At 34.7% G+C, this 24,824-nt stretch overlaps 1 protein-coding gene across 14 annotated transcripts in view; it reads left to right on the top strand.

Annotated features, from left to right (window-relative positions):
* SSBP2 (single stranded DNA binding protein 2) overlaps positions 1–24,824 on the top strand; it is a 279,795-nt gene that overhangs the window by 238,876 nt on the left and 16,095 nt on the right. For all 14 annotated transcript variants that reach the window (XM_026498689.4, XM_057307371.1, XM_057307379.1 and 11 more), the window contains 5 exons: positions 5,499–5,547; positions 15,894–15,929; positions 17,762–17,816; positions 21,337–21,407; positions 23,594–23,672. In XM_026498689.4, coding sequence (XP_026354474.1) covers positions 5,499–5,547; positions 15,894–15,929; positions 17,762–17,816; positions 21,337–21,407; positions 23,594–23,672 — 290 coding nt within the window. The remainder of the gene's footprint in view (positions 1–5,498; positions 5,548–15,893; positions 15,930–17,761; positions 17,817–21,336; positions 21,408–23,593; positions 23,673–24,824) is intronic.

The raw sequence follows: 24,824 nt of genomic DNA, 5'->3' as shown, positions 1-24,824 counted from the left end.
GGTTTGTTTTTTACTGAAAAGGCTTTTCAAGCCCAAAGAGAATAGTTATTTCTAAATGCCCAAAATAATACCGTCTGTTAAGGGATTTTTAAAAATTTTTCATTATCTAACTTGCCCTTAAAGTTCCACATATACCAGGTGCTTGTTTGTGACTTTCATTATTCACTAAAGGATCAATTCCGTGATGTGGCCTAAGGAAAGCTTACCAAAAATAATGAAACTGTTCCATGTAGGGTTGTGGGTAGTTTCTTCGAGTTTATTTTCCCATTAGTCCATGTTTTGGTTACTTATATATCAAATTAGATAACTCTGCCATCACTTAATGGCATTGAAAATATAATGAGATAAGCTCTTTTGATATAGATAGGGATTTTTGTGAGTTTCTGAAGCCATTTTCATGGAAAGCAATTTTGCCTAAAATAGAAAATAGGTTAATAAGTGGGTACCAGCCAGACTCAAAACTAACAGAACAAGGGGAAAAAAGTAGGTCAAATTTTCCTATCACATCTTTTCACTTTAAAAGTAAAAATGGGTAGACATGAAGTCTGACTCTTCTTAAATCCCTCAAAGGCTTAGCCTTTATTAATGGTTGTTACAAAAAGGAGTGATATTTTATGCTTATATCAAAAGCTGCAACTCTTACCGATAGGATTTAGATATATATAAAATTTACCTACCTGAGATTCTGACTTTAATATGCAATAGCTTTTAAGAAATATACTTTTGAATACTGTGTATAGATGTAAGGAGTATACATTTTGAATATTATGATCAATCTAGAATTATCATTAAATATTAGGATTATATCTAATGTCATTTTGTATATTACACTTCACTGTAATTAGCCATGTGGTCAACTTTAGATCAACCTGTTTTTATTAGTATAGAGAAAAAAGTTATTTTTTTGTGACCATTAAGAGATTCAACTGCTTAAAATTGTCTAGTTCCTTTCTCACATACGCCTAAACAGATAAACAGATAAACATTAACATTTAATGGATACATTAAATTCCCTAGACTATGGAGACTAAAAATATGGCTCAAATTTTTAATATGATTATTTTTATTGATACTTGGATTTGGGTTTCTCATTTAAATATACCCAGATGCTTTAAAATATTTTTATTATGTAATATTGTACTGTTCATATAATTTCTGGTTTTTATTTTTATTTTTTAAGATTTTATTTATTTGAGAGAGCAAGTGAGAGAGAGAGAGAGAGCACGAGCAGGCGGGAGAGGCAAGAGGAGAGGGAGGAGTGGACTCTCCGCTGAGCAGGGAGCCCGATGTGGGACTCAATCCCAGGACCCTGGGATCGTGACCTGAGCCTTAGGCAGATGCCCAACTGACCAAGCCACCCAGGCGCCCCTAATTTCTGGTTTTTAAAGAACCTTTAAGCCTTCCAGGTTCAGATTTCCATTGTTACCATTGACTTTATTTGGGTTCTTATATATAATTTTCAGTTTTCTATAAATTGGGATATTCTTAAAGAACAATGAAAGTGTAAATACTTCCTTCTAACAAGGAAATTCTGAAGTATGGAACATCTAACCAGTGAGGAGAATTCTTGTGTTGATATTGGCCCCAACAAAGCGAAAGTGAATTTAAAGAGACATAAAAAATAAAATACATTATGTCCATTGTACTCAATAGAGTAAACTTCATTGAAATTCAGTTCATAATTTAGTATCTTTAAAGCAAAGATACTAAACCTTACTGTGTTATAGCAAATAAGTATTTCTTTTTTTTTTTTTTTTCCAAATAAGTATTTCTAACTAGCATTTGTGGCTTTCTTCATGTCACTTTTTTACATGTTGGGTGACTTAAAAATTAAAGGAAAAGGCATTGGAATAGTGTTACTTTAAGATATGTTTTTAACAGTCTAAGATATTTGTGTGCTAGGGTCAGGTGGGACCTGCCAGAGAATCATTTCTGGATGAGTTTTCTTTAGCTTGTCACTTTTTCTTGTTTGCCGTGAAAGTATAATGACAATGAAATATAATATCCAATCGTGCTCACTAAAGTAATTAAATACTGTATTCTAACTGGGAAACTATTTGAACAAAATTTTGATAATGTTATTAAAAAATATTGGTTGCCTCCAAAGAAAATGATTATTCTGATATAATTTTTACATTTCCATTCTCTAAACTCAGGATAAATTATAATAGTGTCATCTAAAATTAAAATAAGAGTATACTTTTAATGTTTCTCTAACTACTATTTTTACAAATAAAAGCTTAATATCAATTTCAGTAAAGTAGAATTTACAAACTATAGCCAGAATGTAAATGTTTTCAAATGCATTGCAGGTAATTTTTTAAAAGAAACTGTATTTCTAGATTAGCTACAATTTTTAGGGGTGCCTGGATGGCTCAGTCAGTTAGGCATCCCACTCTTGATTTTAGCTCAGGTCATGATCTCTCAGGGTCATGAGATCAAGTTCCGTATCAGGCCCCATGCTCAGTGTGGAGTCCGCTTGAAGATTCTCTCTCCCTATCTTTCTGCTTCTCCCCCTGCTTTCTCTCTCTCAAATAAATAAATCTTTAAAAAAAATAAAAACAATAAATTAACTGTATTTTTATGAATTTCCTAAGAATTTAGGATTCAGCATTACAGCATGTCTAATTCAACTTTGTATACATTGGTATTTTATAGAAACGAAGGGGACAGAGGATTTCAAAGAATCTAGACCTTCTTGTTATCCTAAAGAATGATAAAATTTGGGTAGTTATTATTTTGAAATAAAATGACTGTATTTTAGAAGAAAAGAGGATTTTTCTCTACAGTAATCATAGTTGCTTTGATTTCATCAGATCTGCATACCCTTACAAAAAAATACCTACTTCTTTTCAATTCCATTTTTTGCTTTCTTTTTAAATGAGGCTAACCTGATTCTACTTCAGATTATACCTACATAAAAATTTCCATTCAAAATAATGCCTTCATTATAGTTTGTAAGTTACTTTCTTGATAATAACGATGGGCCTCAAAAGGAGTGGGAATTACTGAACTTAAGTAGTTGTTCCTTTCTTTTTTTTTTTTTTTTTTAAGATTTATTTATTTGAGAGAGGGAGAGAACAGGGGAGGGGGGAGAGGGAGAGAATCTCAAGCAGACTCCCTGCCAAGCATGGAGCCTAATGAAGCTTGATCCCACGACCCTGAGATCATGACTTGAGCTGAAATCAAGCGTCAGACGCCCTACCAACTGAGCCACCCAGGTGCCCCGGAACTTAAGTAGTTGTTCTTAAAGAACTACTCACTAATATAACCCCATTTTACTTAGCACTATTTGTGAAACTTAAAATGTTTTTGAACATAACGGTATTATTGGGGGAAATTTAGCTTATCCATGTGAATCATCATATTAAATCCTGTTAAACTGTATTAAATCACTATCATATTAAATGCAGTGTAATACGAATACATAGTGTGCTGAGACTAGATTATTATTTATCAAATAATGGAAATGCATAAAAGGTATTGTTACTGATAATAAATATAACATTATTTAATGCTATTATTTAAGTAAAATGTTTAGTTATTTAACATTTAATTTAGCATGTGAATCTAACGTTAAATAATTTTAAAGTGAAAAGTAAAATATTTTATTATATTTAATCTTATATAGTTCTGTTTTAAACATAATGTATCAAAATTATGAGGTCATTATCGACATAACATCATTGTATACAAATTTTTGCCATGATTTGGATATAGTATATTTTTATGCTGTTTTAAGATACATATTTCCCAATTTCTTTATTATATTTTATTTAACATCAAACAAATCATGTTGATTAACATCAAACAAATCAGATGTTTTACTTGATCAATACATACCTTGTGTTTTAGCTCACTTTCTGTTCATTAGGACGTTGAATCCTATAGGTAAGATCATCTTTCCAAAGTGTTCCAGTAGTTAATTGTAAAATCATCATCATCACCATCTTAAAGAGGCACCACTTTCCAGAGACAGTACAAGCGCCCCTAACCTTCTCCGTGTGCAGTGCTTTGACCAACTCCTCTGTGGCATCTTATTTTCTCCTTTATTCCTCAAGCACAATTGGGGAAAATTGTATTTGGACAGCCCAATAGAGCCCACGGACGGAATTTTCATGCACTTCCCTATTGTTTATATCCTTGGGGAATTCCAAAGCAAAATGAAAACCAGTTCTAAATAGTCCAAGTAACATAGCTAACTTGGATGGCTTCTATCTAACAAATTGAATTTCAGGTTTAAGGTCCCTAAAATAAGAATCAGGGGACTTTTTTTTTTTTTTAATTAAAAATTTCCTCTGTCTTTCTACTGCAATTAGAGGGAAAGGGGAATTTTGAGTGACCCTAATTACAGAGGACCTGCTGACAGCAGTCTACTTTTTATCAAGCAGTATTTATTCAGGTATACTTAATACTAAAGCATGAGAACAAGAGACATTTTTCACTTAATTAGACATTAATTTTGTTTTAAAAGATTCATGTCCTTTTAAGCTATAGGATACAAAACACTATCCACCCCCCTAAAATGAAGTAATATACCGACATACGTTGGCATAGATTACTTTCTGTTTTTCCCTAGATTTACTCTGGCCACTGTCTTGAACTGTAATTATGAAAACAAAAATGTGATTCCCTTTTTAAAAAGTGACTAAGTTGTTAGTAGCACTGAAAGATAGATTGATATAAAATAATATACAAAGTAATATATAATCTGTGATATTCTATGTGGTTTTTTAAAAATGAGTCCAATTTAGTCACCTTTTCTGTACATTTATTTACTTACAGTTTAATAAGAGCAATCGTTTTATATATATTGGTATTTTTAAAATAATTTCATTTTAACTTGGAATGAGATACAGCTGGCACTTATATTTGTCATAGGATTAAAGTTTATGTTTATTTTATAATTGGTGCTTTTTGCTGCACAAGTATGTGTTCATAATGATTTAGATAGATAGATAGATAGATAGATAGATAGATGTACTTTTATAGGTGATTATTGCTTTTAGTGTTTATTACCATAATTGAACTTAAAATAAAACTGGACCTACCCAAGGTAGTTTGATTTGGGAAGAAAACTATTTTGTGGAATAATAAATTTTTTTTATTTAAGAAATAAAAAAGCTGGGGTACCTGGATGGCTTAGCGAGTTAAGCATACTACTCTTGGTTTCAGCTCAGGTCATGATCTCAGGGTCCTGACATCGAGCCCAGCGTCTGGCTCTGCACTGAGCATGGAGTCTGCTTGAGATTCTTTCTCCCTTGCCCTCTGCCCCTCCCCCAGTCTTGTGTGCTCTCTCTCTCTCTCTAAAATAAATAAATAAATTTTTAGAAAAAAAAGAACTAAAAAAACCTATGAAAATACAGAGAGTAATTTCAGTGTTGAACTAAAACTGCATGGTAACCGAATTGTAAATGTTATACTTTATGATTTGTTATTGCTTATTGTAAAACAGTCAAAGCATAAGTTAAAATTTCATTTATCATGTTATCTTGTAGGGGTCCAGGCGGTGGTAGACCTTGGCCAAACCCAACAAATGCCAATTCAGTGAGTATATGTATTTTTAAATTTTCTTTGCTCTTTGTAGCATTTAACAACAAAAATCTGTTCCTTTTGACAGTCCTGCAATTGGTTATATTAACTTTTTAGAAAAAGTAATCATTCAAAAAATATATTTTGCATATGTATTTTTTAAAATATGTATAATTTATGAAATTATGTAATTTTTTCACTTCACAGTCTAATGTAAACATGCATTCTACATATATTAACAGACCTCCAAAAATAAAACAGAAAATGTGATTTAAGGATACTACAATAGCCTATATTTCTTGTAATATATATTTATCATAAAATGATTTGATCTTCTAAAATGACTATAATAATCACTAATTTGCCAGATAACCTTAATCTCTGAGTTATTTGATTGTATTTATTGTACTGTTACACCTAGGTTTGCTCTCTTACTATCCCAGGAAGCAAATACACATTTGTCCTGTGCCTTTTGGCCAAATTGGCATTCTTACACATCTATGTATCTGACGTGCTGTGAATTTTCCTTACATGTTTTGTGATAGCAGTTTGACTCACAAATATTTTTCTCTCTTAATAATATCACATAAATATATGCATGAGTTGAAAACTAAGCTTTCAGTCTTAAAATTAATATGATTTTAATTAAATGATCCTGGTGATGTTTTCCCTTCTTGACTTTGAAACCTTGAGTTTCCTTAGTATGTGAGAGAGGTCTGCTGTGTAACTCTGTGCGGTGTGTGCACTGCACAAAGGTTTCTTACTCAAGGGAGTCAGTACGGTACTAAAATACAGCTTGTGCTCCACTTGTAAAGTCTATGAGTGTCTGCCCAGCAGGGATGCCTTTTGCTAATATGCACAGAGGTAACTTCATTGACTGGCAGTGGCCTTAATGCTAAATAAACATGAAACTGATTCAATGTTCAAGGTTAATTTAAACTTCAAGAAAATTTAAGGTGAAGTATGTGTGGTGTAGGACGAATCATCCTAAATTCATTGCTATTCTAAGGCAGGACCACTTTCTTCTCAATTAAGTAAGCAACTGTCGTATTTTTAGGGAAAAAAATATTTATCTTCCTATCTCTTTGGTTTCAGTAGCTAATTGAAATAGCATTTAGGGCGGACAGAAGTGATAATCTTGCTTTCATTTGGGTCTTCGGTATACTCTTTAATCTCCACAAATCTTCCTAAAATACTGTTACGCCAGATTGTTATAATGTATCTTTATTTTCTAAAATTCTTTTAGTTTGCTTATATGCTTTTGAAGAGTTCACATTTCTATTTGCTTCTTGCTATATGCCTTTCAAATTCATTCAGGATTTCACTTTAAAATAGCATCTGGCTAGCAGCTCAAGACACAGTTCTTCCAACTTTCTAGTAAAATACCCATAAAGGGGCTCCTGGGTGGCTCAGTCGGTTACGCATCTGACTTCAGCTCAGGAGATGATCCCAGGGTTCTGGGATCGAGTCCTGCTTCGGGCTTGCTGCTCCGTGGGGAGCTGCTTCTCCCTCTGCCTCTCTCTCTCTCTCTCTGTCTCTCATGAATAAATAAATAAAATCTTTAAGTAAAATAAAATACCCACAAAGATAGAGCAAAAACAATTTTTTTAACACTGAAAACTGTGACAGTTTTCCTATTGCCAGAATCCGGAAAGACTTTCTATCATCTGCACATCTGCTGAAACTGGATTAAAAAGTACAATCAATAGTGCGTTTAACTATGCAAGCCTTCCCACCTGGAAGCAAGAAGACTCTTCTTCCTCACTGTCAGCTCGCCCAGCTCTCCCTCTGCTGCCTGCAGGCGGCCAAGTGCGACTCACACCTGCCACTGCCCCTCCAGCAGTACCTCCTTTTACACACTCAGCTGGAGACTCTGTCCCCCAAAAGCTACTTAGGAAGTTGAGCAGGATTTGATAGTGAGAATGGTGCATTGTACCAAGCAGGGGTATTATCCAAGTAAGAGTACTGGAGAGAGGCAAAAGTGAGGAGCGAGTTCTGCATTCTGATGATTTTTAGTTTTTATGTACTCCACCTCTTCAGAATTTCAGGGAGTCAAGCACTGTGGATAGGAGAATGTACTGTAGCAAGTCAGCAGCTCTGCATTATTTTAGACCCTGAGAAACACTAGGAATTAAGGTAGGAGGTGTGCGTATGAACCTATCATCCAGGGGTCATTGCGAATGGGCATTTGACCAGCACACATACGGCCAAGTGAGAGAGTTGGAAACAGTCCCTTGTGTTAATAGCTATCCCATGTGGATACATCTCCCTCTCACTCAAAGAAATGTGAATAAGGAAAAAAGGTGGGGAAGACCTACAGCTTTCTCTCCAGAAGAGAAAGGGGGTCATCATCCTGAGTTCAGAAAGGCAAAGCAGTCCTCTGAAAAATGATTGATTTTAATAACAAGAAAAAAAATCTTAAAAAACTGATGACTTCCTGGCAAAAAAACAACCCATGGTTACATGAAACAAAGCAAAAAAGTATTAAGGGGGATTTTCCCCCCTAAATACCATTGATTATATTCTAGTGACAACTCATCTGTACTGTTTTGATTTCCAAGTTCCTAAGACTTCTTGTCCATGTTTTTAATTACAAACACTTTTTATCTTGTATCAATATAGCAAGTCTCTGGCGCTTCAGGCCCACATACTAAAGTGGTTGGTTGTTTTGTTTTTGCTGTTTCCAAATATGTTTTGTATACTGTTTTTTTTTTCTTTTAAATGTTCATATCAAAATAACTCCAGATTCATAGAAGAGTTGCACTCTTCACCCAGATTCCCAAGTGTTAAAGTTATACTCTATTTGCTTTATAATTTCTTCTCTCTGCATATACATATTTTTCCTGAACCATTTGAACTGTATTTAAGTTGCTGACATGATAACCCTTTATCCCCAAATACATCAGTGTGGGTTTCCTAAAAGCAAACACATTATCTTTCATAACTACAGTAAAGATCAAAATTAGAAAATAAACGTTGATGCAATGCTATTTTCTAATCTGCAGATCCCACTCAGATTTCGACAATTGTCCCAGCAAAGTCCCTGGTAACAAAAGAAATTCCCAGTTCGCTCGTTACATTTATGAATCATGTCTTTTGGAACTATCTAGGATAGTTCCTCAGTTTATCTTTGTCTTTCTTCACCTTGCAGTTTTGTTGAATGCAAATCAGTTATTTTGTAGAATGTGCCATAATTCGTCTGATGTTTCCTCATGATTAGACTCAGGTAATACATATTTGGTAAGAATGCCACAGAAGCGAGGCTGTGATTTTCTCAGCGCAACATTTCAGGAAGCCTGTGATGGTGGTTGCTTGTAGTGTTAACTTTGATCCCTTAGTTAAGGGTGGTGCTTGTCACTTTTCTGTAAAATTGCTGTTTTTCCTTTTGTAATTATTAACTTGAGGAGACATACTTCGAAACTACAGCAAATATCCTCTTCTTCCTTATACTTTCATCTGCTACGTTTCGTATCCATTGACAACTCTTGCCCAGACTGTTTTTTTGCTGAGTTCGTTACCAAATGGCTGATTTCTAATTCTGTCTTTCCTTCTCCGTATATAGGGCAGCGTTGACTCTCTCCTATAACAAAGAGCTTTTCTTTCTTCTCCGTTCACTTATTCACGTATATCAGATGTACTTGTGTACTCAATTTATTCAATAGGTGTGTGATGCTAAAATCATCCCAGGTTTAGCCAGTAAGAACCCCTTCCAGCTGGATCATTTGCCGTTTTGACATGTCTCCATTATTCTGTCAGCATTTGAAGCTCATCTTCAGTCTTCCCAGTGCTAGCCCTGAAACAGCCATTTCTTTAAGGAGCCATGGTTCTTTTTAGTGGAGAGTGGTGTTTAGAACCTGTCAGAGTGATATGGCTCCTAGAGACTGTCAACCACTGTAGCTAGGATATAGATGTATGTTCATGCACATATGTCCTTCTGTACCCATCTAGAGCTTTTAAAACCATGGGTACCCATCAGTGCCTCAGTTTCAACCCAACACAGGGTTTATTCTAGACTTTCTGCTTTCCACTTCTCTGAAAGTAAAAAAAAGTCTTTCCTACCATTATGTACAATATATTTATTAGTTTATTTGCTTCATCTTTATCAATCCACAGTTTTTTCATGTACAAGTATTTTAATCAAAATTGTTTGGGGCACCCTTTTACATGGAACATAGAAGAAACTTTTTTTTAAAAGAAGATTTTATTTACTTATTTGAGAGAGAGAGAGAGCACAAGCAGGGAGAACAGCAGGCAGAGGGAGAAAGAGAAGCAGTCTCCCACTGAGCAGAGAACCCCATGTGGGGCTCAATCCCGGGACCCTGGGATCATAACCTGAGCTGAAGGCAGACGCTTAACCATCTGAGCTAACGAGGCACCCAGAAGAAACATTTTTAAGGACAAATACATTTTTTTTTTTTTAAGATTTTATTTATTCAACAGAGATAGAGACAGCCAGGGAGAGAGGGAACACAAGCAGGGGGAGTGGGAGAGGAGGAAGCAGGCTCATAGCGGAAGAGCCTGATGTGGGGCTTGATCCCAGAACGCCGGGATCACGCCCTGAGCCGAAGGCAGACGCTTAACCGCTGTGCCACCCAGGCGCCCCACAAATACATATTTTTAATTCAGAATACAAGTATGATTTTTTACTTTTAACTTCCTTCGACCTGAACATTACAATATTGGCCTCAGATTCTTATTTGGAAGTTTATTTACAAATCTACCAATGATTTTTCCTTTTTTATGTCTTTTAAAGGAACCGTGCACTTGGGTTTCCCTATATAGCACGTTCTCATCATTACGTAGCAAGCACTTTTACTGAAAATATCTTAATTATCTTTGTCTGAGGACATTTTTGATTACAAGGTACAGAAATACAAGCAGACTAGGCTCATATTGAGAGAATATTCCTGGATTATGTATCTGAAAAGTCCAGATATAAGTTTGCTTCGGGGCACATTGGATTCCAAGGACCCAGATAATGTCATCAGGACCCAGTCTCTATTGCTTACATTTTTTCCTTGTCGTGACAAGAAGGCTGCGTGGAATTCCAGTGTATATTTTCAGAGCTCTCAGTTCAGTACAAAACAGCACAACTCTTTATCACTTAAACATAGGAACTGGGCATAACTAACTCAACTAGATTTGTTTAGCTGGGGTCACATGCTCATTCATGAATTGTGACCTGAGGTTACAGTGCTCTTTCAGCCTGGCCCAGGTCACACAGGCCCGAGCCCCACCCAAACCACATGGAAAAGTAAGAGGTATGGTTCAACAAAGAAAATTCAAGGAATTGTTAGCAGAAGAGGGGACAGGCAAAAGCTACGGAAGTCCAGTGTAGCATTGTATTCCTCAACTCACTAACGTGACAGGAAAAAGAAAAAAGAAACTCCCTTAAAGAAAAAAATAACAATCTATTGTAATGATTAAACCCAAAGGAAATACGAATATCTTACTCCAGATAGGCTCTGCTCTGTACATATATATATGCTATTAAAAAAAAAAAAAAGCACTAAAAATAATAGCGTATTTTCAACTTTACACTGGCACAGATAGTGTCTTGATGTTGCCCTCCCTGGTTTCTAGTAAACCAGTAGCTTCTAAGGTAGTTTTAAAGTTCGCAGTTGAAGAATGCTACTAAACATTTTTAAAAAAGAAACCAAAATCTCTAACTCCTCTGCCCTTCCCCTTGCTGTGGCACCACTGCCATGGATATTACGAGCCAGAATATTTGAGAATACTTGAAATATTGGTCACAGCTCTTGAATTATCCAGCTAGCTTAACCAGGCAGTATATACGGCCCTCAATTTTCTCATCTGACAAATAAAAAATTCTTTTAATTCTCTGATTCTGATCTTTCAGCTCTCTGATCTTGCTTATCTTCTACATCTGTGTTTTCATCTTTCAGTTCATGCTGATATATTCTGTGCGGAGTGCAGGAGGAGATGAATTACATTGGGAGAATTTGGAAACTAGAGGTGGAGAAAAGCTTGGACAAAAATAAAAGGAGAAATGCAGGAAATGTTTGAGGAAAAATTATTAGACTGTTAGTGGCTAGGGGGACAGGTTGTCTTGGAAGGCACGGAGGGTGACAAAGCAGAAAAGAGGAAAAGAGGGCCATGATGTGTACAGGGCTCTTGAATGGAGAAATCTGAACTGTGTCATCTATGTGGAAGCGAGCTATATTTTAGGAAGATAGTCTATAAAATGGATGTAATGGGGAAATGAAGGTAGGAGATTATAGTGATGGGTTTTATAAAATGTTATCAGAACCTGAGGTAGAGTGGTGATTAAAGGAATGATGGAGGCTGCATTTCACACACACAATCAAAAACACTTGGTGACCTTCGATTTGGAGATAAAGAGAAAGAAAAAGTGGAAGGTGATTTCAATTCTTTGAATCCAGGAGAATGGGAATAACACAAACTCAGCTAGAAATATGAGAAGAAGGATGTTTAGAGGGTAGATAGGGGGCTTTGTTTTGGAATGTTAAGTCTTCCACTCAGTCGAATAGGATACTAGATCAGCTGTTGTGCCCATCACAAAATGGAAGTGTATTCCATTGAAATTTTATCTCTAGTCCTAATCTCTAATAAGTTCTTGATTTATATTTCTAAATATCTGTTGATCAGATAAACCTCACTGCCTACTAGTGCCTTCAAATTCAACATGTTGGATATCTCCCCAGATGTGCCCCCTTTCCTGAATTCCCTACATATAAATTAGTAGCACCGTCATACCCTTGCTCACCAAGTTGGAAACCTAGGAATTGCCTTAACTTCTCCCTTCCCTTGTCCACCATCACACCTAGTTTGTCACCGTGCCCTGCCACGTGCATGTGTGAAAAGTCTTTCAAGTTTTCTTACTCTTACTTATCTTAATCAACACTGCCTAGAACACTGTAATCTCTTGCCTAGACCCTTTTCAATAGACTCCTAACTTGTATTCATATTCCATGATACCTCTAGGGTTATCTTACTAAAATATAAATTTAAACGTGTCTCTCTAAAACCAGTGACTCCCTATTTCCTACAGCATAAATTCATTCACAGTCTGACCATATATGCTTATCATTTATTTCAATTTCCTATAAGTACCACACTGTACCAGCTGTGTAAGATTATATACCATTTCTCTAATAAACTATATACTTTCATATTTCTTTCTTTGTCCCTTTCTTCCTTCTTTCTTTCTCCCTTCCTTTCTTCCTTCCTTCCTTCTTCCCTCCCTCGCTCCCTTTAACGCTGATCCTTCTCATTGTCTTTCTGGTGATCTTTTCTCTCTCTGTAAGTCAGCTACCCAGCTCAAATGTCTTCTGTACCCACGTAGTTCTTCTACCTCTATTGTTACTAGGCTGTCAAATGCTACTGGTAACTTTCAACAGTAAAGGTTCAATGAAGTGCTACTAGGGATAGGAGCCCAAATGTTCTTTTTCTTTTAATGAGGGCATCAAAGAATATGAAGTAGAAACAGCGAGTATAAGCCAAGAGCTTGATAGGACACATGGAAAGAAATTGAACTAGATGAGTTAAAAAATATATATATTAAGTATTTTAACTGTGTTTAAAGGAATCATGAAGAAGGAGAAATTAAAAACTAAAAAAGGAGCAAGGACTCAGGAGAATGAGGTGGTTGGAAGGGACTAGCTTTGGAAACAAACAGAAAGATTATCTTTTTTCTACCTGGATGAATGGATGAAAACTTTAATCTATAAATAGCATTGAGATGAAAGATGAAAGTATAGCAAGAAATTAATAGCTTTAACATATGAAAAAGGGCAGACTACTAACTCAGGATTTTATAATCACCATGAAAGCCAGCTCAGGAAAGTCAGTCGTTAATTATTCAAGAATTTTTTGAGCTAATTGTTAAGTCATTGGTAGCTTGAAATCTTCCATGTGGGAATATTCACACCACATAAATTGACAAATGCTACAAATTGGGACCTTCTTCTTTCCCGAGTTTATTGGGTTTACTGGCACACCACTAGAATGTTTCAGGGCTTCCATGAAGGCCGAGCCAAAATGCTTCCAGATATTAGTGAAGACTAGGTTGAAATTAGAGAACATGATTTTACTTTGGCCCTTGACCCTTGTCTTATACTTCTTAAGTATCTCCTTAAGGAAATCTCTACTGTGAAACAGAAAAGGTGGCTAAGGGGTGATCAAAGCGATGGAAATTAACAAAGTAGGTTTAGAGCACCTGGGTGGTTCAGTCGGTTAATCAGTTAAGCGACTGCCTTCAGTTCAGATCATGATCCCAGGTCCTGGGGTCGAGCCCCACGTCCTTGGGCTCCCTGCTCAGCAGGGAGTCTGCTTTTCCCTCTGCCCCCTTCACCCCTGCTCATGCTCACTCGCACTGTCTCTCTTTCCCTCAAATAAATAAATAAAATCTTAAAAAAAAAAAAAAGTAGGCTTTAGGATAATGAAGAGAGACAAAATGCTGACAGGGGCATGGGAGAGGGGCAGAGGCAATTTAGTAGGAAACTAATAGAGAAATAATGGACTTAATAAACATGGTGGAATTGTGATGGAAGAAGATTCTGGTTGGAATATAGAATATTTGTGAGTGTCATGAGGAATAAGAAAGATGTCGGGCAAGGGAGTTGTTTCGATCTCTGTGTAGAGAGTTCTAGGACGTGGTCATACTTAAACAAATGCAGGAGAGGGAAGTATACTGTAAGTGAAGGAAGGCAGTGAAGTGTGAATTTCAAGGATTTATTTGAACTCGGGGCTTGAACTCACATAGGGCTTGAACTCGTGACCCTGAGATCAAGACCTGAGCTGAGATCAAGAATTGGACACTTAACCAACTGAGCCACCCAGGCACCCATAAATTCCAAAGATTTAAAGGATGGTTGTATCATATTTTGAAGTTGGCGAAGAATGATGGTAGGCACTAGAGAAAGGCAGAAGAACACGGGCTGGATACTAAAGTTATAAGAAGATGAAAATTGGAGCCAACAGATAAGGTAGTGATTTGGAGAGAGCAAATGCACATGTTTAAAATAAGCAGAAGATGGGATGGTAGAACGTGAACCAAAAGGAGCTCAGGAGAGCAAAGTTGTATTCAACTACCAAGTTTAGTACGTGTGTACTGGCCATTAGGATCTCAGTACTCCTAGTGGATGTAATCCCCATCATTAGTGATACTGGGCAGACTAGTAATGACAATTTGCAGGGCTGAATTACCCATAGGCAGACCAAGCAGGGGCCTCAGAGGCATGTGGTCCATACTTAAGGCAAAGCATGAACACCAAACAACAAGGAGAGAATTTTCAAATAACTTAATATTAAATATTTTCCCTCGAATTAAAGAATTATTCATTAAAGGAAAATCATAACTTTGTTATACTTCCTTCTTCTTACTTTAAAGTTTCATATTATTTTTATGTTTAATTATATGGAAGGTGTTGAGGAAGAGGGAGGGTTTAGGGTAAAGACACTATCATCTTTTCACTACTCTAACGGTCCAATTCTGGCTGTCTGCCTCAAAGAAGGTAGTAGTTTGTTGGCTTTTTTCCAGAATAAGGCAAAAATATCTCCTCTGGATGTGCAGAATCTTCATGCAAGTGAGCTAGTGAACTTCTGTGAAAAAAAAGAAAATATTTGGATTTAGCTCTCTTTATTAATAATCCACACTTAAGGGCCTAGTTTTAAATATCTGTTTTCTAGTTTTCGTTTCTTAAATTTTGATAGCAATGTTGTATTAATACTCTGTAATGTCTAAACAAGAGTTGGGTTAAGAGCTTGATTTGAAGGGAATTTGCTACCCATATCTGATCCCCACAAATTAGTAGTCTTTGGAGACTTACATTAACAAAATCTTATACATTTATTATATTATTTTCTGGTAGCTAATTAGAAAAGAAAGGGGGAAAACGTGAGGCCTACAGATCAAGTATTGACCCATACCACATGAATGTAGTAGCCTGAAACCTATCTTAAAAATGATAATAATGCATCCCAGAATGCACATAAATTAGGAGTTGCATCCGTAAAAGCTATTAATTTGAAAACTCTGGTTTCTGGTTTTTAGCTGCACAAATATATATCTTTCTAATTACAGAATAAGGGTCATTAGCATCAAGCAGTGAGTAGAACTACCCTGAAACGAATATAACTTGAGGCTGTAATTCTGTCTAAATTCCTCTTGACCTAAATCCACTCTTTTTTATAAATTCAAGATAATGTTGCATTTATTCATTTTTCTAGCACCCACATATAAATGCCTTTATTCTTTACCATCCTTTGTGATACTTTTTAAAACTGGATTAAAGTCAGGAAATAGATTCATTTTAGGTGAGTCTCCATACTGTCACATGAATCAAAATTTGTGTTTCTTTGTCCTATTCGTGTTCCAGATACCATACTCTTCAGCATCTCCTGGGAATTATGTAGTAAGTACATTTGGGATTGTTTGCTCATAAGATTTGATGTTATGTTTTATTTGGGCAATGAAATAGTTGTCCAGATGTTAAGAAGAGCCCTGGTGTATTGGCCAAGAAGTGAACATCTGATACGTATTGAGGTTTTCGTCTGCCAACCTCACCACATATGTTGATGTTCATTAGCGAAACAGTTATCAATCTGGCCAAAATTGCCCTGAGTACTGTGTTTTACTTTAGCATATGTTTCTGTAAACCAATACAATACACTCTGTCCAATCATGAAGAAAGCCATCCCCAGTTATACAATGATGAGCTTGAATTTGCAGTTCTACAGAAGAATAATCCACACCCCCTCCCTCACCCCACTCACCACACACAAAGTTGAGGAAGACATTAAACTTTTTCCTGATCACAAAGGGAATCAGAATAAGGACTAGTAATTTGGGGGGAGGGGGTTTTGAGGGTTTTTTTCTGCTTAGAAATTGGAAACACTTATTTTTCTTCTTATTATTATTATTTAGTACATGTTAAAATTTTCCGCTAAAAAAAATTAGCAGATTTTACCTGAGTTCTCGAATTTACAAATGACCTTTTAACCATCATCACATTATAATCCTTGCTACATCTCAAGGCCCCCATGGAAGATACATTGTTACAATATTTAGGAGTAAATGCCTACCAGAAGAACAAAGATAAAATGGTAAAAAGGAAAATCTTTCTTAAAGAAATTTCGGAGGTGGTAGCTAACTGGGTAGGAAAAAAGGAGGGCTTAAGAAGATCAATGAGCATTTTACTCTCCGTAGAAATAATGTTTTATGAACGTAGTAAAAAGCACACGCTGTTTTGGACCTGTGAACTTCGTGCTCAATGTCCTCTTAAGCTGTGCAAACTAAGAAAGTCTTAACTGTTCACATTCTCTATGAAGCAAAAGTGAAAGTAAGAACATGTGGGTAAAACCTATTTTTTTTCTTAAATCGCTTTAGAGTAAGCCTAATATATAGTTTTGTGAAATTATAGACTTTTATCTGAAAGGAAATTTAGGTTTCTTATTAAATAGCAAATATATATATATATATATATATATATATATATCATTTGAAATAATTAGTGGGCTGTGCCTACACATTCAGAATGAAGTACAAATTTATCCACTTAGTAATTTATCCAGATTAATTACTGTACATCTGAAAAATTCTAAAACCCTTTGCCTGAATTATCCATTTTGGTTGTCTGAAATAAGTGAATTAACCTTAGAATCACCTAATTTCCATTTCAGATTGATTAGTAACCCATAGCATTAGTCAACATTGCCTCTCATTTCTAATTGATGTGATAGCGGAAGGTTCAACGCTCTAGAAGTGTTATAGTTGATACCAGTAGAGAAAGAAATAGCATCAGTGTATTTTTTTAAACAAATACGTATCTTTGAGTTTTTAACTTCCTATAAAAAGCCATGATACGAAACATAAGAAAATTACAATAAACTAAATCACAAACACACTTGAGTGATGTTACTTTATGGATTTGTAAAGGCCCCAATAAATGGCTTCTCCTTAACCTCATTACGCCTGATGTGATTAAGTCATGAATAATAAATCAGTGTTACAGGCTCATTGTTTTTGGAAACTTGTCAAAACAGTCTCAACATATTTAAGCTAAATTATATTTTGCATAATATTGAAATGATTGTGCATTCAAAGAAAATAAATTATGGAGAAAATATATTTCCTCTGTGATTTTCAAATTGGATTATTATAGATAAGTCTAACTTTTCTTCTGTTTTTCCTTATATTGTCTAATGAAATGCCTTATTTTTACTGAAATTTTGTGTAATTATTTAGGGTCCTCCAGGAGGTGGAGGGCCACCAGGAACACCCATCATGCCTAGTCCAGCAGGTATTGTAATCACACTAGCCACATGGGCATTTGATTATTAGAATAAATTAAAAAATATAAAAATTGTATGACAGAAGGTTAGTAGTATTCATTATCTCATTGATGGTAACAGAAGTAGACTAGAGGTAGCAAGTAGAAGGAAACAGGGTTCTTAAATAACTATTGTCCAATTACTTTAAGCATGTAGAAAATTCCTGTTGTGTGCATAACAGATATAATCAGGATGAAAAATATTTATATGAATTGCCCAATAATTTATCTGACAAAAAGATTCCTTGAAATCAGTGGAAAAAATCCAAATCTCACAACTTAGAAAAATTCTGCATAAGTAACATGTGAAATGCATGGATCCATTAGGTTTAATCAGACCCACCATCATCTTACTAAGATGGATGTAGATATGCTTACACGTCCTTATGGATTTATTAGCTAGTAGATTCACCATGTAGTGGAGGAAGTTTTTTTTTTTCTTTTAATCTTGGTAAACTAAAATACCTCAATATTTCTATCATCATTTCATATGATGATTTTAAATAACTTTGTCTTTTCTTTCTGAGACTTTAATATAGACTATTAAATGTGTTGTTTCTTGAGGACTCTAATGGTTGGAGTTGACGTTGGTGCAGCCCTCCTAGAAACAGCTCTGGCAACCTGTATCAAGAGCCATGGAAAAGTTCATACTGCTTGCCTCTATAATCCTTCTCTGAAAAATGATTAGTGATACAACCCAAGATTTATGTGGAGGGGTACTCATTTGTTATAATTAATAGTGAAATAGTAGATACAACCTTCAAACTTAATCCAGTTTTAGTGACGTTAATAAATTAATTTTTTATGGAATATAATGTAGCCATTAAAATTATTATCAAAGACTTTAATGGAGAATAAATGTTCATGATTCAATACAATATGATCCCAATTTTATTTTAAAATATATATAACACAGAAATGTAGAAAGTAGAAAACAAAGAAATAGCTAGGACTTTATCAGTGTTAACTTCCGGGTAATGAAACAGATGGGAAATTTTTATAATTAGGAAAAATTTTTAATTATGTTGCACTGTTCAATTCATATGTTCTTAGCTGGTTTGTTGAAATCTAAGATGTATGGGTGCTTGAAATCAAATGTCATTAATCATACCAATAAATAGTAATTTTTAAGTTTTGAATCTTTTTCATTTTGAAGAAGTATCAATCTGATAATTAACACAAAATTTTGCTTTGCTCCACTAACTCTTTGGAATATATCATAAATATTTCATGGATTTCTGTCCTCAGAGCATCTTCATTGAAGTGAAACAGAATTCATTCAAGATAGAATTATGTGAATTGAACATCTTGCCCACATTTGCATTCTTGTATGGTGAAGTTAAATGTTTAATTTGTGAAGGTAGCACGTGATTAATAAACACTTCACTACAACCTAAAAGAAATTTTTTGGAGAAACTGCTAAACTTTGCAGGTGATAAGTAATCTGATTACACTTCATCCTTTCAAGCCAGAAATTGCCACCAGTATGTCTTCCTAGCCTTGTACGTACTCCTGGGGGTTCATCCTTTTCATAGTCGTTCCTCCAATATGAAGCCAGTACCCTCCCCCCAAAGAATAGGTGCCAGAAGATTTGCTTTACTATAAACTTTCTCTGTATATAAAAAGAAGTCAGACATTTCCTAGGAAATACCAACCTTATTCCTCTCAGTGTTTTTTTAGATGAAATTATGTTTTTGATTGGTATTAAGAACAATAAATTTATTTTTCTTTCTACATATTTTAAATATAGAGCACATTTTCTTTCCAAATTAATTACTAAAATTAGTTTAAAAAATTAGTAAGGCTAATAAAAATGAGAAACCATTTGAAGATTTCCTGTGTTTAAGAAGCAATGCAGGATTTTCGGGAAGATACATTTTTATGGGATAAAGTGTATTCCATTAATTAAATCTCAGCAGATATTTTTTGTCTGTGGCACACGATGCAAGACGTGATGTCTCTCCTTCTCTCAGTGAACTTATTAAAACCTTCTTGAAAGCAGGAGGGAAGAGAAACACAAAATATTAACTAGAATGCAAAGTGGAATTCAATGATGGGGGAGCATTCATGAATTTGGAAGTATCAGAAAACAAAATTTCATTTAAGAGGTAACATTTGCAGCGGGCCTGGAGTAGTGAGTGAGTGGAATTTCAGTAGAAGGAGACTGGGAAGAAGATCCTTGGAGGAAGTAAGAACAAAAATACGGAGATTTAAAAAGTTGATCTTATGCAGGAGAGAACCAGCAGCCTGGGTTGACAGGAGTATAATGTACATAAGGATGTAAAAAGAGTTAAGGCCACAAAAGTGGATTGGGACCTTACTTAGTATAAACAAATAGAGATCTGAGGTGGGCATTTCAGCTTTTTCAGCAGTATGATATATTTATCTAGATGTGAAAAATAATATTTAGATTTGTGGATCACTGTTTACAAACAACTGATAAATGACATCTAACCTAACTGGTATACACTAAAATAATAAACTAAAATAATAAACTTTTTAATGTCTATTAAGCAATTACAAAGTAAAAGAAAAAGTACTTGCCCATCTCTTACTCTATGTTTATTGCCCCGAGAAAGCAAATTATTTTTATTTTCTGCCTTGAATCAGTACAAAAAATTTGAAACACGTTTTTTTTCAGAATAGAGAGGCCTAATACATTATACTTAAGACAACTGTATAATTTGTGGGAAAATAGAAAACCGTTTCCTAAATGTAAAATACATGGCCTTTCACTCCAGGTAATACGTTATAAAAACACATGTACTCAGAGACTTAATTAGAATTAGCTAATAATAGACATGAAATGTAAATTTTTTAAAATATTATAAAATGTTACATATTTTATATAGTTATATACTATAGTTATTTTTACTATAATGAATCAAGAATAAAATGAATTAAAAAAATTTCATCAAAAGTTGTACTGGAAGAAGCTGGCTTTTACTTCAAGCCAGAGAAATTCTCATTCCAATTTTATAGTCTTGTCCTACTTTCTTTCTTTTAGAATTAAGGATATTCCTCCAGCTATTAATAATTATTAGATAAATAAACTTTTTTAAATTGGTGTATAAGAAGCCTAAGGAAATACTGAAAACTGAAAAGCTACTGAATCTGAATTTTAAGAGATTTTTTGGGTTATATTTACACACATAAATTGCGTAATGAAGTCTCAGAGTATCCATGTTTTTTTTTAAAAGAAAACCTTTACCGTAATTTTTTAGATTTTTAAAGTAATGTTCCTTTTGACCTGAATTATTCAAGTGATTACTTCTAATATATTAGGTAAATATTCCCATTTACAACCACAGAATGATAATTTCTGAGTTAGAAAATGACTTCCAAGTATTTGTTTCTGAACATTAGTAATGACTATTTCAAGTGCTGCAGCTATTAATATGTATATGTGTGCAGATCATCTTTGATTATTACTTTGTGTTGACTTGGGTATAAATTATAAAGATATTAATTAAGTAATATTTTGTTTCAGATTCAACCAACTCTGGAGACAACATGTATACTTTAATGAATGCAGTACCTCCTGGACCTAACAGGCCTAATGTAAATATGAATTTTTAATAAATTTTGGAATGTATTTGAAGGCTCAAACTCTAAGTGCATTCCATTTCCTAGATACTGTTTAAGCTCTCTGTTGTATTATCCAGGAACTTACTAGATACCCCCAAAAATCAGATCCTTCCTATGTTCTGGTTTGAAAAAAACATAAAACGTAAAATGTATAACAAAAGATTTCATATCAATATAACTTAAATGTAAAAATGAACCTAATCAATTATGAAATGTTGGGCATAGTTTTATCTCAAATCATACATACTTAATAAGACTATTTGAAAATAACAGGTAAGATATAATCATTTATATTACCCTTATTTTTTAATATCACTAATTTTTTCATTGTGATTGTTTATTTCTTTTATCCTGATAAACTTGAAATAAATTAGGGAGTTGCATATGCTTGTTTTTCTTTAGATTTTTGAAATCTGGAGTTTAAATACGGAAATGAGACAGGTCTACATAAAGAATTTGGGTGTTCTTAATAAGGTATATGGTTGTGATTTTTCCACAAAAGCTTACAGAAAAATATTTATCTATAAGACCTACATATTAACAAAAAATATTTATAACAGGGTATAGTTAATAGAAATATATATATATGAATATAAGGTCGCTAAAATGAAATAAAAATCAGAAGACATAAAAGGAATTTTCCATGAGTATACCAAAAAACAGGAATGAAATAATTATTATAATTGAGCTTCCTAGCAGTGAAGACAACAAATCCATCCACTATGGTGTGACACTTGGAATATGGCTAGTCCCCATTGAAGTGTGTTATAGGTATAAAATAGACACTAGAGTTTGAAGAGTTGAGTATGAAAAAAATGTAAAATATTTCATTAGAATTTTTATATCAACTACGTGTTGAAATGATCATTTTGATAAGTAGGATACATAAAATATATATTAAAATTGACCTGTTTCTTTTTACTTTTTAAACATGGCTGCTAGTAAATCTACATTTACTTATGTAAGTTTGTCTTTGCGGCTTGCATATTATTCCTGTTAAGCAGTACTGCCTTCAGTTCTCACTCCTCTCTTTATGTAATCAAATAAATTGGTTTTCAGGAGAAAAGAAACAATCTCCTATGAGTAATGTCTAAGAAGTGTTTCCACAGTGATCTTAATGAACATTGAATATGATGACGAACAATGTTCATTTTAGAAATTCAGCGACAATACAGAAAAGCTCTTCATAGTGCAATTTCATATCTTAGAACTTGATATTTGAAATGGAGGGAGTGAGAGAGGAAACCCAGAGCATATGGTACTGAAGACATTTCTCTGGGCAGCCAAGCTGATATCATCCAAGTATGTTCCATTCTGGTCCTCTAACTCCATACAAAGATAAGAGATCCAAGAAAAGTAGAAGCTGAACGTGTCACTTTTTCAAAGGTCGTTCATCTCTGCCAGAGGTTGTAAAAGCCAGTGCCTGCTGAGGGCTGGGACTGCGGCTTTATGTGCTTCACGCATACGTACCAATAGTCTTCGTGTCTTTGAAAGCACTGTAGGGGCCAGATAAAAGGACCGAACCAAGTAAGTTCAGAGGGTCTTGGCCTCACCCGCACAGGTTTCTCAGCCCCGATCTAAACAATGCTTTTGACAAAACCTGAATAAAACAGTAAGTTCAAAGTTAATTTCTTTAAACTATCGTTTGAGGTAAATACATATATATATATTTTTTTTTCCCCCCCTAAGTTGAGTACTGAAAATCAATCTGTATGCTTTAAGGGAACATTAAATTTTAGGCATTATCCTGGGAAAATGTACAAGCTTGTGGTTTGTATGATCCCAGTGAGGGAAAGCCATCTTATTTCCAAACAAACAGAGATAGAGATGGATGGATAGACAGATAGAGATAGATAGATAGATAGAGATTATAAATTGTATACAGTTACATGTTGCCTGCTGAGGGCAGTTGTTTTTCTCCCAAAAAGCCTGTTTGACTAATAATCATCACCACCCCATCTACACACATAAATATGCACATTCGCACACACCACATTCAGTATTCTGTACCATAGAACATGGAAGAAATGCTTTTGGCATGGGAAAGTTTAAGAGCACGTTGTAGAAGTATCTTCTAATATTAAAGATAGATATTGTAACATTGAGATAAACAGGTGTTTTCAATGTGATCATAGTAATTTTCTTCATTTTTTAAATAGTTTCCAATGGGCCCCGGGTCAGATGGTCCCATGGGTGGATTAGGAGGAATGGAGTCACATCACATGAATGGCTCTTTAGGTAAGGACATTAAGTTTGATGTTTAGAAATCAAAACAAAACCCTAATTCTACATCATGGGTATTACAGTTTGCAAAGTGCTTTCGTATACAGGAATTTATTTTAAAATGCTTCGGCTTTCGCTCAGAGTTATGCTTTACAGTATATTGGTTATGATGACTGGAGATCATTTGAAAATCCAAAGTGCAGAATTGTTCTCACCTAGCTCTTCTTCACGAGTGTTTACTTTAACCTATCAAACTCTGGGTGTTTTATGACAAGAGGAGATGCTGGTGCTCTGGGCACATCATTCCACTTCTCTCACCTGGAGGACTACAGTATCTTCCCAACTGGTTTGTCTCTGAAGGTGTAGAGACGGTCTCAGAGGAACTTACGTTCTCTGCAAGAATTTCTTAACTTTTTTTTTGCATTTTAATGTCTGTCTCTTTTACAAATAAAATTAGTAATCACATTCTGAATAATCTGAAGGATTCTCTCTTTAAGAGAGAACAGTGGCACATACTCTGAATTCATGATAAAGCTGATTTCTAGCCCTGTCACTGATGGTTGGACACATACTTCATAAATGATGCCTTCTTACCAAATGAAGCCAAATATCTTCAAGGCGAACAAAAAGTTTCACATTAGTGAGAAATAGAGACGAGTGGCAGGCACACAACTGACTAGGCCACACAGTACGCCGTATGTATGGGCAGGTCGAATGCAAAACCACACCAAAACCAAGAAACAACCGTATTTATTTTATGTTTATATACGTTCCAGTAACATTATCATTAGCTAAAAGTTGACAATGGGGATAGAGGCTTAGGATACTTTTTTTCTTTTGAAAAAGAATCACCTTTTACCCAGGTTGGAGTAACCGTGCCCGCAAGCAACTTAGATTATACGCAGGTTTCATGACTCCAGCCAAATGCCATCCTCTGGTACTTTGAAAAGCTATGTAACTTCAGTAATCAAAAAATTATTTGCAACACATTGATAGACTTGAGTTTTTCAGGTCCATACTTATTTTACATAAATATATAATTTGCCTAGATTTCATAGTCTTAATTTGCACTCTCCAATTATGGTAGCCACTAGCCGTGTGTGACTATTTAATTTTAAATTAAAATTGAATAAAATGTAAAGTTTACTTTCTCAGTTGCACTGCCAC

This window comes from Ursus arctos, unplaced genomic scaffold, assembly GCF_023065955.2.
Source record: "Ursus arctos isolate Adak ecotype North America unplaced genomic scaffold, UrsArc2.0 scaffold_5, whole genome shotgun sequence".
NCBI lineage: Eukaryota > Metazoa > Chordata > Mammalia > Carnivora > Ursidae > Ursus > Ursus arctos.
This window is presented reverse-complemented; position numbering and strand designations above follow the sequence as displayed.